The 17977-nt window shown below is 42.0% G+C and overlaps 1 protein-coding gene across 1 annotated transcript in view; it reads right to left on the bottom strand.

Annotated features, from left to right (window-relative positions):
• The window catches only part of PTPRN2 (protein tyrosine phosphatase receptor type N2), a 628995-nt gene that overhangs the window by 384008 nt on the left and 227010 nt on the right, over positions 1 to 17977 (bottom strand). Inside the window, exon 11 of the mRNA XM_082192202.1 lies at positions 7077 to 7156. Within this exon, the coding sequence (XP_082048328.1) occupies positions 7077 to 7156 (80 nt within the window). The remainder of the gene's footprint in view (positions 1 to 7076; positions 7157 to 17977) is intronic.

The following is a 17977-nucleotide window of genomic DNA, read 5'->3' as shown; positions in this document are numbered from 1 at the left end:
GCATTAATATGGACAATCCTGACTATGTAAGTGTAGAGGCACACATATCATTGCTGTCCATGAAAAGTTCAAAGGTTGTTAGCAGAGGGGTCATACACAACATTTTACACTGAAGAAGCTCCTTGGAATATACTTTGCTCGACTGTTCTTTGCCAAAAATATCTGTGTTTAGATTGCGTAACAACCTGAACAATTGGCAGCCCAAATTGATGAGAACCATATAATCCCAAGCTGCTTTTTGAAAACTCACTTTAGGATACAGCAGTGCAGGCTGCTGTTCAGCAAACAATGCAATACCTGTTGCTCACACTGACACAGTCCCAAAGGAGACAATATAAACCTCCATTTATTTTATTTGATGCAAGTACGTTAATCTGTGCACAGTGCATACATGGTACGTACAATGCATTTCCCCAAGGTACGATCATTGTGAAACGGTTACCTCCAAGCTGAAACAACTTGAGGCGTTTAAAACAACAACTTCAGTATACAGTATGCACTTGTATCTATAGTAAATTTCGACATCGTATCTTCAAAGTTCCATAAAAACGTGTTTTCCTATTTGAAATCTTGCATGGGAAGATGGGGAGGAGAATCCCTGTTCCATTTTCAGTTGGTAGAGCACAAGACTCTTAATCTCAAGGTTGTGGGTTCGAGCCCCATCTTGGGCAAAAAAAATCCTGCTTTGGAAGGGGTTGGACTAGATGAGGCTTGTGGTCCCTTCCACTTCCACAATTCTATGATTTTGATATGAGCGACACAGCTGTTGTGTACCAGCAGAAAGCATCTCTTTAAATGTGAGGAGATCAACTCATCTCTTTCATCCTTTCCATGATAAGGAAAAACACTTTTAATATCGGCATGCCTTTCCTCAATCTTGGACCCAGTTTCAGTTTTGCAGATGTGGTGGATTGATACTTAGCAGAAAAATCAAGATGTAGCTGTTAAGTGTTTCGATAGTGTGAATTTGCTTTATAGTATTTTGTGTTCTGCTGTAAGCCACTTTGGACATATTTATATAAAAGCAGGCTTTAATATTAATAGCTTAGCAAGAGAGGAAATAAATCCAATATGCCCAGGGCTGCAGGAAACAAAGCAACTTAACATGTGACCTGCGTTTTATATGTTGGCCACCACTGACCAGAGCTCAAGTTACAGCCGCTCGCATTTTCCAGGAAGCAGCTCTCAGGTACCATGTCCAATCATATTATTATAATGAGGATTAAGGTTTCAGTTCCTCACTTGGCTTCATCACTCTTGTGCCAACTGTTTTAGTAGCAGTGTGACTGCACTAAGTCCTTTAGCTAATGATTATTAGTGAAACTAAACATGGGGAAATGGCACTGCGATGCCACTTAAGGAACGAGGCCAAATTAGGCACCATTGCACAAAGAATTAGCAGATGTCGCCTATGCATGCTTTAAAGTGATTTTTTCAGTCATTTGTAGCTTTATAATGTTCTTGTTACCCATCCAAAAAGTTGTGGCCATATTCTTCAAAGGTGCATATGAACAGGCAAACTTCCAAATAACTAGCAGGTGTAAACTGCCAGAGCTTAGCTGCCCGCAGGGCATTTTTGCAGATAAAAGGCGGTGAAAAGTCCGCTGTTTCATTTCAAATGTATATTATCTGTGCTGCTCATTTTAGCAAGAGTCAAGATCAGACTTACCGTCCAATTGTTGGAAATTAATCTGGAAGTAACTCCAATTAATTTCAGCTGAATGATACATTAATATTTGATTGTGTAGGCTGACTGAAGGGCTCATTTTGCCCAGTGTCTGGTAGAGTTGCATAAATAAATAAGATTTATCATAGACTTGTAGAGTTGGAAGGGACCACGAGGATCATCTAGTGCAACCCCCTGTAATGCAGGAATATGCAGCTGTCCCATACGGGGATCAAATCTGCAACTTTGGCGTTATCAGCATCACGCTCTAACCGACTGAGCCATTACAAAAAGGACTTTTGGGTATCTCAGTGCTCTAGTTCTAATTCTGGAACCTTTGCTGCCTGCCCATGTGCCCGCTCTTTGAGTAATGACTGCTCTACCTCTACATTTGTAAATGAATTCTATTATTATTACAAGGATACCATGCTATTTCCACAATTCCCCCCCCCTTCCAAACAAGGTAAAGGTAAAGGGACCCCTGACCATTAGGTCCAGTTGTGGCTGACTCTGGGGTTGCGGCGCTCATCTCGCTTTATTGGCCAAGGGAGCCGGCGTACAGCTTCCGGGTCATGTGGCCAGCATGACTAAGCCGCTTCTGGCGAACCAGAGCAGCGCACGGAAACGCTGTTTACTTTCCCGCCAGAGCAGTACCTATTTATCTTATCTACTTGCACTGTGACGTGCTTTCGAACTGCTAGGTTGGCAGGAGCAGAGACCGAGCAACGCGAGCTCACCCCGTCGCGGGGATTCGAACCGCCAACCTTCTGATCGGCAAGTCCTAGGCTCTGTGGTTTAACCCAATTTGCCATAAAGACTACCCTGAACTTATTACAACTTGGGAAAGGCAAGCACAAAACAATATACTTAGCCATTATGCCTAAAAAAAAAGCTACACTGCATCAAGCTGGATGCTTGGAAACCAATTGTATTACACAATGGGCAAGTTCTGTCATAAAAACAAAACAGAGCATTTCAAGGCCATATAGAGTGAATATTTTAATTCTGGATGGGAGAGAGAGAAGAGAGAGAATGAGGGGGGAAATGGTAGAGGCTTTGAGTTTTTATCATTTTCATGCATTATCACTTTAATTATTGACTATGCCAAGGCAATCTTAATGGGCTTTTTTGTTTCCTTGAAAACTTCTATGAACAGCTTATATCCCTAGGTGACAAGCTTCTGTTAAAGATAATTTGCAGACAGTTAGACTATTTAAGGATAGGATTCCCAAAAGCAACTTCTATATGCGGAGCAATTACTTAAGTTATAATTACACTTACAATATATCTGTGGGACCTACAGGACTGTCTCGTATAGGGAGAAACTTTGACAATAACTACCAAGTTGCATGTCTTCTAGTTCTGAAAAGGAGCAAAGGGACAGGGAGAGGAATGCCATGAACATTATCAAAAGGCATACTAAATATTTCTTCTTTGCTTGGTTTGCTTTTAAATTACTTTTACAGCTCTCCACAATATTGTCTATAATACACACCTGGAGGGGAGAGAGGAAATGGAGTTTATGCATTTTTATGGGGAACTAGTCCCAAGGCAGGAAACTTCCTTCTGCCAAACAGGGACGACAGGAGAGGTAAAGGCGCAGCAGTGGTGTGGCAAATGTTGAACTGTAGGAGCTCCGCGTGTCCACACCACAAGGTCCAAAAATACAATGAGCTGTGTTGATACACAGCCACACCCAAATATTAGCATAATGCCCAATTGATTAAGATAAAGTGACAGTCACTGAAGAGACGTTTAATGCAACCATTAAATCAGAAATGCAAACAATCTTCCAAAGAAGTTTTTACCATATAAGTTGCTAGCATGAAACAAGAACCCCATCAGAAACAGGGGGAGCAAGTATCACAGTTTGACTATTTTCCTCATTCTCAAATTTCCTCTGTGTTAATGTGTCCCACAAAGAGCAAAACACGGAAGCATCGTTCTTGTCTCATTCACCGGCTAGAGCAAGGAGGACCCATAAATTTCCCTGGTGTTTCAACAGATGACATCATCGCTCCTGCTCCAAAATAAATCTTGGAGCGTCAGTTCCCAACACCATAGAGAAGGCAGAGACAGCTGAAAATTGTTCTTTACCAGAGTCCCTTCTGGACTATATAGTCACATTCTGGCACAGAACTATAGATCCCAGCAAAGTAATCAGGGGGCAGTGAGGGTGTGAAGTTGGAAGGGGTGCTATATGACTATATTCCCCCACCCCCTTACTGGTTGCCATTCAGTATTAATATATATGTCCATGGAATGTGTGGGTTATTTTGTTTTTATGACTGCATTTGCTATAATGCATATGTGGAATATACTCAGAGTTGAGAGTTGATTTCATGCTCTTTATTTCAGCTCATGGTAAACAGTGAGTGAGTGCTTTTCCCCAAAACCTCTTGCTATATATACATTATTTACACAACGGGTCCCGTGTGATTGGCTGATTCATCTCCCCTCCTGGAGTTGGACTATTCCTGCAGGCCAATCAGGTTGCTGCTTCACTTCCTCCAGGATCCTGATTGGGCTGTTCCTGCAGACCAATCAGGTTGCTGCCTTCTAGGATCCTACCTGCATATTGTTCTAGGATCCAAGCTCAGTATATAACAATATGACTTTCATATCCAAAGAAACGAAATTTGGTATGTTGGCAATATGAACTATTTCTTGAAACTCTTAAATGCTGCCCTTCCATCCTCTACTCCTCCTCTACCACTCAGTGCAATCAACTCCAAAGAGACACGACAGGATTACAAAGCTTGTCCTTTAGGCGGAGGGTAAATTACCGAGATGCATATAAAAGTTATATTTTAAAAACCTATAGGTTTTGTGAACTGGGATTTCGTAAACAACAAGTAAATTATTCTTCCCTTAAGCATTGTCGACCCTAGAATGGATATTGAGTTCCTAGAAGGAATTCCACTGCCTGAGACAAACCAATGTACTAAAACTAAACAAGCATTTGTCTTCACGGGGCACATGTCCTGGATTCAAATGAAGTAGCTGCACCTCAGTCAATGGCATATATACAGAATACCTCAAAGAGGACGATTTTAAAGCACTTTAATTGGTGATACCCAGTGCATTTATTAAAAAAAACCCACCAGGACCATAATCCAGTCAACAAATAGTGGCAAGTGTGGTAGGACCACCCTCTTGGCACCGGCTTTGCTACATCTAACCTGGATGGGGTTGGGGTAGGGAGGTGATTACTTTAGGCAGAAGCGGATTTAGGAGAGTGTGACACTGGTTGCAGAGCCTTGGGGGTGCCACAAGGGCGCTGGAACTACGATGTGGAATGGAAGTCGAGACGCAGGGGGTGCCAAATTCTAGCATTGCACAGGGCACCACTGAAATTTGAGACCCCCAAGGTCTGCTTAGGGTTGCATGGATACACTGGCAGAGCCAATCCATCACTCCCATGGGTCACACACACAGCACAAACCTTGCTGCCACCCTGCCCCTTCTCAGCCTCACCCAGGTAGCCTGTGGTGATATTACTGTCAACAAGGCAGCTCCAAGTATCTGCCCAACCATACTGGTGGAGGCAGAGTTAAGCCCACTCAAACCCAATTAATTTCTGGAGGAAGTTAAGTGCATGCTTAAACTCTGCAACTGAAATTAACAGAAATGGACAGCACTGCGTCTTCACTGTGTTGTGCTTCATATTCTAAGCAACATTGTTCTGTAAGTTGGTAAGGGTACATGGAGCTTTTGTTAGGAGACAGACAAACATACAGTGGAGGTTGATAAAGGGTACACGCACAGCTGTCTAATGCACTTGAGTACTATCATACACCTTGACTTCACTGGCAGCTGGGGGGTCAGAGTGTTGGCGATATCATCCCAGCAACAGTGACACTGCTGCTCATAGCAAAAGAGATAGGGCAGGCGGCAACTACTACTTGCCACTGCCTTTGCCCTCCACACCCTGCTAGGATTGCCTCCCGCCATGTGCCAATAGACTATGCTTACAAATGCACAAATCTACAGGTTAACTTAGGGACGCGGGTGGCGCTGTGGGTTAAACCACAGAGCCTAGGGCTTGCCGATCAGGAGGTCAGTGGTTCGAATCCCCGCAACGGGGTGATCTCCCATTGCTTTGTCCCTGCTCCTGCCAACCTAGCAGTTTGAAAGCACACAGTGCAAGTAGATAAATAGGTACCACTTCAGCGGGAAGGTAAACAGCGTTTCTGTGCGCTGCTCTGGTTCACCAGAAGCGGCTTAGTCATGCTGGCCACATGACCCGGAAGCGAGATGAGCACCGCAACCCCAGAGTCGGTCACGACTGGACCTAATGGTCAGGGGTCCCTTTACCTTTTACAGGTTAACTTAATACCACACTGTATTACCTCCTAGGTTACTTGTGGAACAGTTGAGCGCCAAGATATTCAATCTACTGTACATACATTCAATCCACGGTACTTTTCATGGCATAGTATTTTTGCCATCGGAAGCTCCCATGAGATTATATAAGTGACAATTTCAAACCAGTTTGATCATTTGTTCTTACTCATTAAAAGCGCGTTTGAGTTACCCCGGGCAAAGTTACAGCACAGAGCTTGCCCAGACACCAAAGTAAACCAGGTAACCACTTGGGGGTGCCTCTCTCAGCTCTGATAATGTCTTGGGGAGAGAGGTTATTCTGGGGAAGGAACATTAAAGGGGGAGATGAGAAAATAATACCCAGGTCAGCTCTTAATCTTTTAATGTGACATTGTTAAGCTGGTCAGCACAGGACAAGGTACAGGGAGAAGGTGAGGAAGCAGCAAACTTTTAATTCACCTAGGGCAGCAACAAACCTTGGGCCTCCGAGTGGAATTCTAGGCACGATTTCAGATCAGCAAAACAATTTACAATCAAGGCTAGACTCCAAAATGACTATAATCAAATCCGCAGTGCACTGCCATGGCTCTTTTGGAGGAGGACGTTCGTTGTTGATCTGCAATGCTTACCATCTCTGGGTCATGGGAATTGTCAAATTAACTTGACAGCACAAACACGTTTATAGCCAATTCCGAAGTCCAGAAATAAAGGCTTAATTGTAGTCATACTTCTTTTGTGCTGTACAGCTACACTAGCTGGAACCCGCTGATGTCAAATATTCATTTAAGAACTGTACGTTTTCTCTCTTTCAAACACAACACTGTGGACTCTCTTTCATTATAAAAATCCAGGCCTCATTCTCTGCTCAGTTCGGTTCTTTTACAAATAAGGAAGTGTCAGGCAGTTTTAATTGAGTTGGAGATGCTACACTTAAGTTTTCCATTTAGGCTACCACCCCTTCAAATGTCTGTTTCATTAAATGTCAATCTTCTAGTGATAAGGACCCTTCTTGTTGTCTGAGACTGTCTTTCTAAATTCAATGGTGGGTGGAGAAAAGGGTGCATTGGACAATAAGGATTCTTACCTGCTGCTTTGGCAACATCGGCTGTGGTGATATTGAAGACATTTGAGTGCACTTTGAAGGTCACAGCTGGCCCCAGCATGCTACAAAACAGGATGTGAAACAAGAGGTTCGTAACTAAGGAACATAACATACAATATATATTCGAGGATAATTTATCATCTCCAGTGTGTTTTATTAGGCTCAGCTAGACGTTTATAATCTCAATATCAAAGTAAGGTGCATATTGATTTAGTTATGAATGAAAAACTCAACCAAACGTTTTGTAAAAAAAGTACAATGAAAGTTGAACCAACAAGTACCAAGAGTAATGAATGGGTACCAATGTATTGCTTTTATTATTCCAGTAATGACCAATATCCATTCATCATTCCCAAACCTGAAGATTTATTGCTACTTGGGTGGGCAAGGTCTAGAGAATGTGGATTTTTTATTTTGTTTTTTAAAAAGGATGTGATTGTCACTTTCTTCCCTTCTGTAATATCCATGTATATGACATGACAGGGAAGTTCTTTTTTATCTTATGATGCCCCCCATCCAATCTTAATGCCCACTTCCAGAATATTAGGGGCTCATGCAAATCTTTCTCCCCCTCTCTGGTTCCTTCCCTCTCTCCCTCCCTCTCTCCTTCCCTCCCTCCCTCCCTGCCTGCCTCCTTCCTTCCTTCCTTCCTTCCTTCCTTCCTTCCTTCCTTCCTTCTTTCACCTCACTCAATGTTTTGTGGCTTTTCAATATTCCATAAGTACCTGAAGTCACTAACCATAGGTTATTGTTTGGAATTTTGAGGGGGGAGGGGTTCTGTACACATAGGAAGTCTACAGAGTAGGCAGAAATAGCTTGCTTTCAGGTAGCTCCATTTCACTTCCAAACTGATAGGCACAGGGGCACTGAAGTTTGATTTTAGAGGAGTAATGATACAAGTGATGTGCATGTTCTTCTTATATAATTCATTGCATTAATGAAAAACATCTTAAATTGCTGCAAAATAAGCTACAGGATCATTCACAAATAAGCAGTTTCAGAACTGAAGCCTGAGTCAAAATCCACAATTAGGTCATGCGTCCCTTTGTCCAGACCACCTGGCATTATGTTAAGTAGCAGCTGATTTTTCAACTAGGGTTTGGCACTAAAGACCACATTAGGAACTTATGATGACTCCAAGCCAGAGGTCTATGCCTCATTTACACATTTTAGCTACAGCTAATACTTTTTCTGCATCATTTGCATCAACATAGTGGTTAGGAAGGCACAGCTAGTCAGTGTCTTCTTATCATTCTCTAGAACTGAAAACAAAAGAACCAAGAGGTACTTGTCTATTGAAATGTTATAGATCTAGTAAGCAGCAAGACACCTCAAATAGTAAAATCAAGTCAGCACTCTGTAAGTTAAAACATACACTCAATATAAAGGACATGTTTATAAAGGACATGTTTGAATTGCTTATAATCCAATGACAAGAAGTTCTTTATGAAAAGAATTAGTGTGCACCAAATTCATGTGGAGCCATCAGTTTAACTCAGGGATAGGCAACCTAAGGCCCGTGGGCCAGATGCGGCCTAATTGCCTTCTCAATCCGGCCTGCAGACAGCCTGCATCAGCATGTTTTTACATGAGTATAATGTGTGCTTTTATTTAAAATGCATCTCTGGGTTATTTGTGGGGCCTGCCTGGTGTTTTTACATGAGTATAATGTGTGCTTTTATTTAAAATGCATCTCTGGGTTATTTGTGGGGCATAGGAATTAATAATAATAACAATAAATTTAATTTAATTTAATTTAATTATTTTATTTATATCCCGCCCTCCCCAGCCGAAGCCGGGCTCAGGGCTTAGTTCATCCCCCCCCCCCAAAAAAATATAGTCCGGCCCACCACATGGTCTGAGGGATGGTGGACCGGCCCATGGCTGAAAAAGGTTGCTGACCCCTGGTTTAACTAATAAAACTTTATCCCATAATGTCCCCAGTTATTCTAGTTTCGAAGGTATCTCCTAAAATTTCGGGTGACAAACATAAACTAATTTAGCAACCCTTTCCAGGGAGCACACCTGGTACAATATTAAAGACAGTATACAGGAAAATCCATAGGTACATTAACATTAGTACAGTAGATGACAATATTCCTTGAACCATCTTCTTGCAAAAAGCTTCAGTGCTATGCCTACCACCTGTCATAGATAAAATGTATTTTATGATATAATGTATGGGGGGGGGGATCTTTGTGCCTTGAATCATCATCAGTTTCAAAATCCATCCAATTCTTGAGAACTGGATGTCAGAATTCTATAACAAGATTGTTTCTTATATAGACAGACAATTCCTTATCTGGAAAAGGGGGATTTAAATTGTGAAACTTGTTGGCGTAGCTCCTTAAGCAAGATGGTTGTAGGTGAAATCTTACTGTAGTAATTGTCCCATGTGGACAATTAATAACATTTTGACACTTTAGAAAAAGCTGCCTTTTCTTCTTTATTATCCAGAGGATGGAACACAGAAGAAGGTTTGTTCAATTTTTTTAATTGCTGGTTCACCTTTATCTTTTTATATCCAGACAAATTTAGCAACATGGTAACAACGTAATTTGGGAATTCCACAACTTCCTTTAGAACATGAGGCTATGTACACATTACTGGCTTAAAACACAGCTAGGTTATTCTTTTCCTCAATTCAGATTGAAGCTGGTTTGGGGGGGGGGGAATGTAGCAAAATGCAGTATTTCATTTAACAAAAACCTACAGGATAGGTGTGAATTGTAGCTAACATTGTGTGAAACTGTTAAACGTTTGTGGTGGAAAAGGAAATATTTTTGGTCCATTTCTTCTCATACCATGTTATCAACACTTATAACTTTGGTGCCACTATAGCTAGTAAAGGTATCAAAGAAATTGTTGTTTAGTCGTTTAGTCGTGTCTGACTCTTCGTGACCCCATGGACCAGAGCACGCCAGGCACTCCTGTCTTCCATTGCCTCCCGCAGTTTGGTCAGACTCATGTTTGTAGCTTCGAGAACACTGTCCAACCATCTCGACCTCTGTCGTCCCCTTCTCCTTGTGCCCTCCATCTTTCCCAACATCAGGGTCTTTTCCAGGGAGTCTTCTCTTCTCATGAGGTGGCCAAAGTATTGGAGCCTCAGCTCCAATCAAAGAAATAGAAATATACAAATGAATAGGTCATTTATTTGCGGTGCTATCCTGGACTCTGCTACCACTAACACACATACAAAGGAAAGCAAACCTTGCTTCCTGAAAAAAATATGTTCATTTGGAATCATTAAATATATCTTCCTAGAATGAGGTGGAGAAAGGACTCCCGGAAACAAAATGGTGTAAAAGGTAGATATTTGGTCTGATCTAGCAAGACTGTTCTTACATTCTTATGGGAATAGATCCCATAGCAATTTGTATAAACACAATTTTTTTTTCAATAGAGACCATATCAGCAGTGAAATCTATACCTGTCCCATTATGTGCAGACCTCCTTCACATGAATTCTGCCCATCAGTTTTCATTATCATAACCTATCCATACTTTTATTCTGTATTGGATATGTTGGAAACTGACTGAGTAGAAAAGTAGCAGCTCATAAAAACCATTTCCCCCCTGTTTGTTTGTTGTTGTTTTTTTAAAGCAGCTAATAGAGCCCCAAACTCTTATTGAATAAACATTTCAATAAGAATGTGTGTGCGCTAGGGAAAATTGGACTTTTCATTATGTACAAGAGAAATATAATACCACAAAAGAAAAAGTAATAAATGATAACAACAACGAATATTGATCGCATTGACTTTGGGAGGGATTCTGCCACTTTGGTATTCTGTACAGGGCCTTGCCTACTGTTGGTGGTATTGGTAAATACATGCCAAGCAGCAAGATTTATTTGTTACGTTTACATCCCACATTTCAGCCAAGGAGCTCAGAGTGGCAATTTGAGCCTCACAACCAACCTCTGAGTAAAGTCAAGCAAATACAGCGATATGTCCATTTTGGGAACTCAATAGCAGAGTTATTCAGCCTACATTTCCCACAGTCAAGATCAGCACACTATTTTGTTGTTGTTGTTTAGTCGTTTAGTCGTGTCTGACTCATAGCTGTCAACTTAAGATTTGAAAATAAGGGACCAGCAGCCAAAATAAGGGACCTGCAGCCTCACCTGTTCCAGGCACTCCAGTATTTCTGTCCTCCTGCAGTCTGGTCAAACTCATGCTGGTAGCTTCGAGAACACTGTCCAACCAACTTTGTAACCAGAAGTTCAACTGACTAGAATCTGAATCACATGCACTACAAGGCCTATGCAGCCTCAACTTAAGATGGCTCCCCGACCTGGCTTTGCACTGCAAAGTTTGCAGCAGCACGTGCAACAAAATGGCGTCCAGCATTCAAAAAACCCCTCAGCTTGCATTAACTAGCCACACACAAGGCATGCAAGCTCCACCCCCCAGTCGTTGTTAGACTTCTTATTGGGTGAGCAACACAGCCAAGCAACACAGTTGGAGCCTCCCTCCTCCCTGGCCAGCAGGGAGAGGAGCTGCTTCCTTTGAAATTTAAGGGACATCATTTAAGGGACATTTAAGGGACATCCATCAATAAGGGACAGCAGTGGGACACGGCGCTGGAATAAGAGACTGTCCCTTCAAATAAGGGACACTTGACAGCTATGGTCTGACTCTTCGTGACCCCATGGACCAGAGCACGCAGGCACTCCTGTCTTCCACTGCCTCCCGCAGTTTGGTCAAACTCATGCTGGTAGCTTCGAGAACACTGTCCCACCATCTCGTCGTCTGTCGTCCCCTTCTCCTTGTGCCCTCCATCTTTCCCAACATCAGGGTCTTTTCCAGGGAGTCTTCTCTTCTCATGAGGTGGCCAAAGTATTGGAGCCTCAGCTTCAGGATCTGTCCTTCCAGTGAGCACTCACGGCTGATTTCCTTAAGAATAGATAGGTCTGATCTTCTTGCAGTCCATGGGACTCTCAAGAGTCTCCTCCAGCACCATAATTCAAAAGCATCAATTCTTCGGCGATCAGCCTTCTTTATGGTCCAGCTCTCACTTCCATACATCACCACTGGGAAAACCATAGCTTTAACTATACGGACCTTTGTTGGCAAGGTGATGTCTCTGCTTTACTTTATGCTATTTGTGGGACTAGCAGCATTTGATTGACGCATATAAGAAGGTGTAGCCAGCAGGAAAAAAAGAAAAAACCAGTAAATTAAGATGCAGAAGAACCTTCCCCCTCCCAAGACTTACTGAGAAAGATTTTGATGCCAGCAGTAGTGACATATGAGATATTGCTCTTTCACTCAGTTCACCACACCTCCTTGAAGCTTGGCTAATATTAACCACAATTGTTTTGACACCACTCTTAAATACTAATTCCCACTGAAGGGCGTAATGGTGTTTATGACCTGATGCATTTCATTGCAAACAAACTGTTCTCACATATCACCCATGATCTGGCTGGTGAGTAAAGAACATTGCCTCCTTTGGGGCAGATTACATCACACACAAATTCAACAAACTGTGCAAGATGAAAAAGAGGTCATAAACATAAAAACACCAGAGCCCAGCTGGCCAAATGAATCAAAACGCCTGAGAAGCATGGCATTGCTGTGTATCTTCAGTGACTAGAAAAGCATCTTAATCATAGAATTGAGAATTAGATCACACCGTCAGTTGCATTCATGCACATTTTCAATAAAGCATTTTGGTTATCCTGGATTTACATCCATTTAACAACGCAATTGTATATAAAGGTGATTGCGCAGATTGAGGATAGTAAGACAGCAACCCTAATCCTATTCAAAACAGTGTTTGCTTGATCAAACAAATTACTTGAAATGTAGAGACTAATTACCCCCTAAGTCGGTGGAATTTCTGCTGGTTTGTTTTGTTTTTTTTTAAATTCAGTAGTGCTACTTTCATATCAGCTACGTATTGGGTTTAACCAAAAACCATCAGCCTCTGAACAACGTCGCAGACGGTTATCATCATTTATGGTGGGTTCCAGTCAATTTGTCAAGGGTGACTTGATTCCATGTTAATGATATTATGTTCCTCTCCCCGTTTTTTACCCTTGCCACACACGATGAACAATTTTTTATCTTCAGAATTATTATTATTATTACTGCTCTAATTCCAAGCATATTATTTCAATGAATTTTCAAACTGAAAGCCAGAAAGAGAGAAGTGCAACATTATCAATACAGCAGTTCCTGCATCACTTTCAGTTGCAGGCTACAATTACTTTTATAAATGAGGCCATTTAAATTCTTATAGATTGTGGACTGAACTTCATATGACCACACTTCTTTCCCTCGTAGGTACGGTACTTATTAGGGAAACATAAAAGGAAGATCACAGGGAAGTGAAGTTACAGTCTGCCATACCCCCTAGTGGAAAAGTATTTGAGAAGCAAGTGCTGCTGGTGGCATAGGAAGCAACAAAGCATGGAGCTGACGGCAGAAGGAAACAGTTTTGTGGCTCTGAAAGCATGCCTAAGAAGTTCGAAACTATATGTACAGGAGGACAGGGTTCCTGTGCCTTTCAGAGTTGTATAGAAAGCATTTCCTCTTCCCTGAAACATACCCTTGTTCTACATAACTGTTAGATACTGGCGTCTTGTCCTCCTTTGCAGCTGGTCACATTATTCACAATGTGCTAAAGCACTGAGGTACAGTGATCAAATCAATGTACTTCTGGCTAAGGCCAGTCTCCTGTCGGTCCTGAGGATTAAGTCCCTACGAAACACGGGACAAAACAATGCACTTTGCTAATTATTTATTTCTGGAACACTAAGCGATGGAGCTTGAACAATTTAAGTGGTATACATTTAGGAAAACACACCAAAATAATTTGGTCTATGGTGTGTTTTGGCTTTCGGGTGCGATGCTGTTGAATGAGTGCGATGTTGCATTTTTACTTTGAGAGCTATCCACCGGCCACATTTCGGCAGCACCAATACTTCTGTGCCAACATTGGGCATGATCCGCTTGATGCTTTCTGCACGGCAAAAGGGGGCTGCTGGCTCACACTCCCCAAACAAGCACAGCTGGGAGGTGGCAAGAGAGGAAGGTTTGCGGAAGGGAGATCCTGTATACAGAACAGAGCACACAGGAAAGGGAAATAAGGATGCAATGACTGACGGAAGGATAACCTTATATTTTTAACTTAAAATGAATCGCAAGAGCAGACGGTAGTTTAGAATATGGTGGGTGTCTAGGAGCACACAGTTAGCAGATACTGATAACAAAGGAGTCAAAACCAGATCATTTAGATGAGATTGTGGCTATCATAATAATTTATTTTACCAAATTCAGAAAATGGGATGAGTACCCAGACAGACCCTAATTTGGACTTGCACTTTAATTGGCTTGTATCCAGGTCACCAACACACAATGTTCCTTCCATAGAATCATAGAGTTGGAAGAGACCACAAGGGCCATCGAGTCCAACCCCCTGCCAAGCAGGAAACACCATCAGAGCCCTCCTGACATATGGTTGTCAAGCCTCTGCTTAAAGACCTCCAAAGTAGGAGACTCCACCACACTCCCTGGCAGCAAATTCCACTGTCCAACAGCTCTTACTGTCAGGAAGTTCTTCCTAATGTTTAGGTGGAATCTTCTTTCTTGTAGTTTGGATCCATTGCTCCGTGTCCGCTTCTCTGGAGCAGCAGAAAACAACCTTTCTCCCTCCTCTATGTGACATCCTTTTATATATTTGAACATGGCTATCATATCACCCCTTAACCTCCTCTTCTCCAGGCTGACCATGCCCAGCTCCCTTAGCCGTTCCTCATAAGGCATCGTTTCCAGGCCTTTGACCATTTTGGTTGCCCTCCTCTGGACACGTTCCAGTTTGTCAGTGTCCTTCTTGAACTGTGGTTCCCTTCATTACCCCATTCCCTTCTTCCAAATTAACATGATGACAGGTCAGGGGTGGCAGCAAGTTCTTCCTCTGTTCCTCACCCCTTCCCTCATTTGTCCCCCCCCCCATCTTTCCAGTGCCCACAGTGCCATGGTAACAAGGTGCAGGGAATCCTGAAGAAACATGTTCTCCAGGGCTGCTTGCAGCTAGGACACTACTAGATTCTATCATTCTAGATGCTAGAAGAATAGCAGGGAGCAGAGGGTGAGAAAAGGAGAAGAGCCTATTGCCATATAAATTCCCCCCACCAAGTGTTTGGAAGGAACTATTACAAGAAGTGAGTGGAAATCAAGGTGGAAGAAGAAGAAATTCCTCATCACACATACAGGCTTGACTTTGCCTTGTGATCGGTAAGTCCTAGGCTCTGTGGTTTAACCCACAGTGCCACCCGCGTCCCTCCGGTCCCATTCTTACTCCCAGGTTAAACTTGAAAGCCTGGAAGAAAGTGGACCTCAGACAAATCTTGAACTATCACAAGGTACCATGTTGCACATATAAATGGGGGATCTCCTGCTTTAAGTCATGCATACTGGGGGGGGGGTTAATTCTACACAAAGGCTCATGAGGTCTGAACTGGCAATGACTGACTAGAAATTATATCTTGACTTGATATAGGATAGCTTGAAGAAGATGCTGCAGCAGCAAGTGGGCGATTTCCATGTTAGGGATCATTGGGGAAAGGGATTGAACATAAAGATGCCAATTTTATAATGCCATTGTACAAATATATAGTGTGACCTCACTAGTTCTGGTTGTTTCACCTTCAAGCAGTGCTAGAAAAGGTTCACAGTCAACATTATAAAGGGGTGTGGCAACTCCCCAGTGTGAAACATGAGGTGGCTATCATGACACAGTAGATTTATTAGATCTTTTCATGGAGAAATTCCAGCTACAAGTGTAGAAATTAGAGAAGTCTAATCTGTTAGACGCCAAACAGCAGCCATCTTCTAACCTTGCTTCATTCAGTGACAGGCCCTCAGGACAGTAAGTCTGAATTAATTACCAATCTTCCTTATATCTGAGATATCACTTGTTTGGGGACTTTGATATATGTTTGTCAGATGTAAATGAAATTCTCCTGCAGGATAATTACCCTTCACTGGTTCAACCTTCCTTTGAAGGGCTAACCAAGATATCCTGTTAGTTCTGTTAGAATTCTAATTCTGTATATGAAATTAAGTTTTAAGATCTACATAGTAATTGGATTTTAGCTCCTGAGGAAATCTATTTTTCTACTCACATGTTTTGGAAAGTCAGTTACTTTTTCAAAAAAAAAGTCATCGTTTAGAAGATGAGGGATAAGGAAGTTGGAGAACACAGACATTTGGTTCTTGATGAATTTATTTTGGATATATGGGAAAGGCAGGAATGGTATGGAAAAGGCTGGCTTCAAGAAGTGATGTAGATTTACAGCTCAGAAACTATGCAAACTTCACTTGAACCTTGGTATATCAAATAAGTAATTCCTTGCAATTAAGACTGGCTAAAATGCTATTTATTTTTAAGTACCTGTAAATCTTACCTTTGCCCTTTATTTTCCTTCTTTCTGAAATATTTCTGGGTTCTGTTTTTGTTTTTCCAATTGGGTTTTGCCTTCCCTGTGTTCATAAAACAACCACTGGACACGCTACTAAAACGTACTTTTATATTACAGGTTTGGGTTCTTTACTGTTTTAATAAGAAGCTGGTGGCAGTTCCGTAAAAGTTTATGAGGTTACATAATCTCAACTTTTGCTCACTCTGAAGTTTTTTTCTGTAACCTATCATAGCTAGGCAGTGGCGCAGTGTCAAATTTTGAAGTGCAGGAATTAATAATGGCAGCCCTCACAGCTGTGCCCCAAGAAGAGTCCAAAAATGCAGAAAGATGTTTTTGACTCAGGAGACCTGGGCTTGCCTCCCAATTAACCATGTGGCATGAATACAATCCTGTGCTATGCATGGTTACCTGGCAGGAAGCAGTGCTGCTTATCCCTGACCAAACAGGTTTGACTTGTAATACTCATTGATAAAAGATTCTGAAGTCAGCTCAGATGCAACTTTTAGCTTCAAACTAGAAATGCAAACAATATTGCAGAGAAGTGTTACCAACTAAATTGCCAGCATAGAGTAGATGCACCACCAAAGAAAAGGAAAGTATTCAGGCTCCCAAATTCTCTTACTTCCTGTATTACCATCTGCGGCAATAATAAAAACCTCATTATCAATTCATTGATTTGCCAGAGCAAAGAGAGTCCACCAACTGGTCTGGAGATTTCACAGATGATGCCATAACTTCTGGTCTGAAAAAATGAGAGCTGTGCGCCCCCCCCCAAAAAAACCCCTCCTGCTCACCTACAATTAGCCAGGTATGGCATGTACCTGGAGAAAGGAGACAGCCTTATTCTGAAAGACACTGCATCAGTCTGGGCTGAACACAAACAACAAATAGCTGCACATTAGAAAGTAACTGCAGCATACCCAAATTGTGCAAGATTTGGCTTAGATTCAACTAGGATTTACCAAGCGAATTTGCATGCTGAGTTAAATATACCTATTTCACACCGTTCTGAATCGAAGCTACTCATAATTTCCTTAGGTGTTCACCTTTACAACCAACACATGCCTTGTGTCATAACCTATCAGCATGATGAAGTGGAAACACCAAGTTTCACAGCAGTGTTTAGGTTCTGGATGAGTAGGTTTGATTAAATGGCTGATTGGGTTTTTCAGGTGGTATCAATATAACAGGAGGAAACAAAGAAAAACCACCACTAAAGGCTTTAGCCTTCCATTTAGCAAAACTACAGCTGACATGCCAATTCAGGTACATACAGCTCTATCACATACGATCAGGAATGGGAAAGGAACTGAAGTGTAAGCTCCTTTGCCATGTTAGTCACTAAGACTAAATTAGAGTTCCCAAACTTGGGTCTCCAGCTGTTTTTGGACTACAACTCCCATCATCCCTAGCTAGCACGACCAGTGGTCAGGGATGGTGAGAATTGTAGT

The sequence above is a fragment of the Podarcis vaucheri genome (assembly GCF_965113315.1).
Source record: "Podarcis vaucheri genome assembly, chromosome: 12".
Taxonomy (NCBI): domain Eukaryota; kingdom Metazoa; phylum Chordata; class Lepidosauria; order Squamata; family Lacertidae; genus Podarcis; species Podarcis vaucheri.
This window is presented reverse-complemented; position numbering and strand designations above follow the sequence as displayed.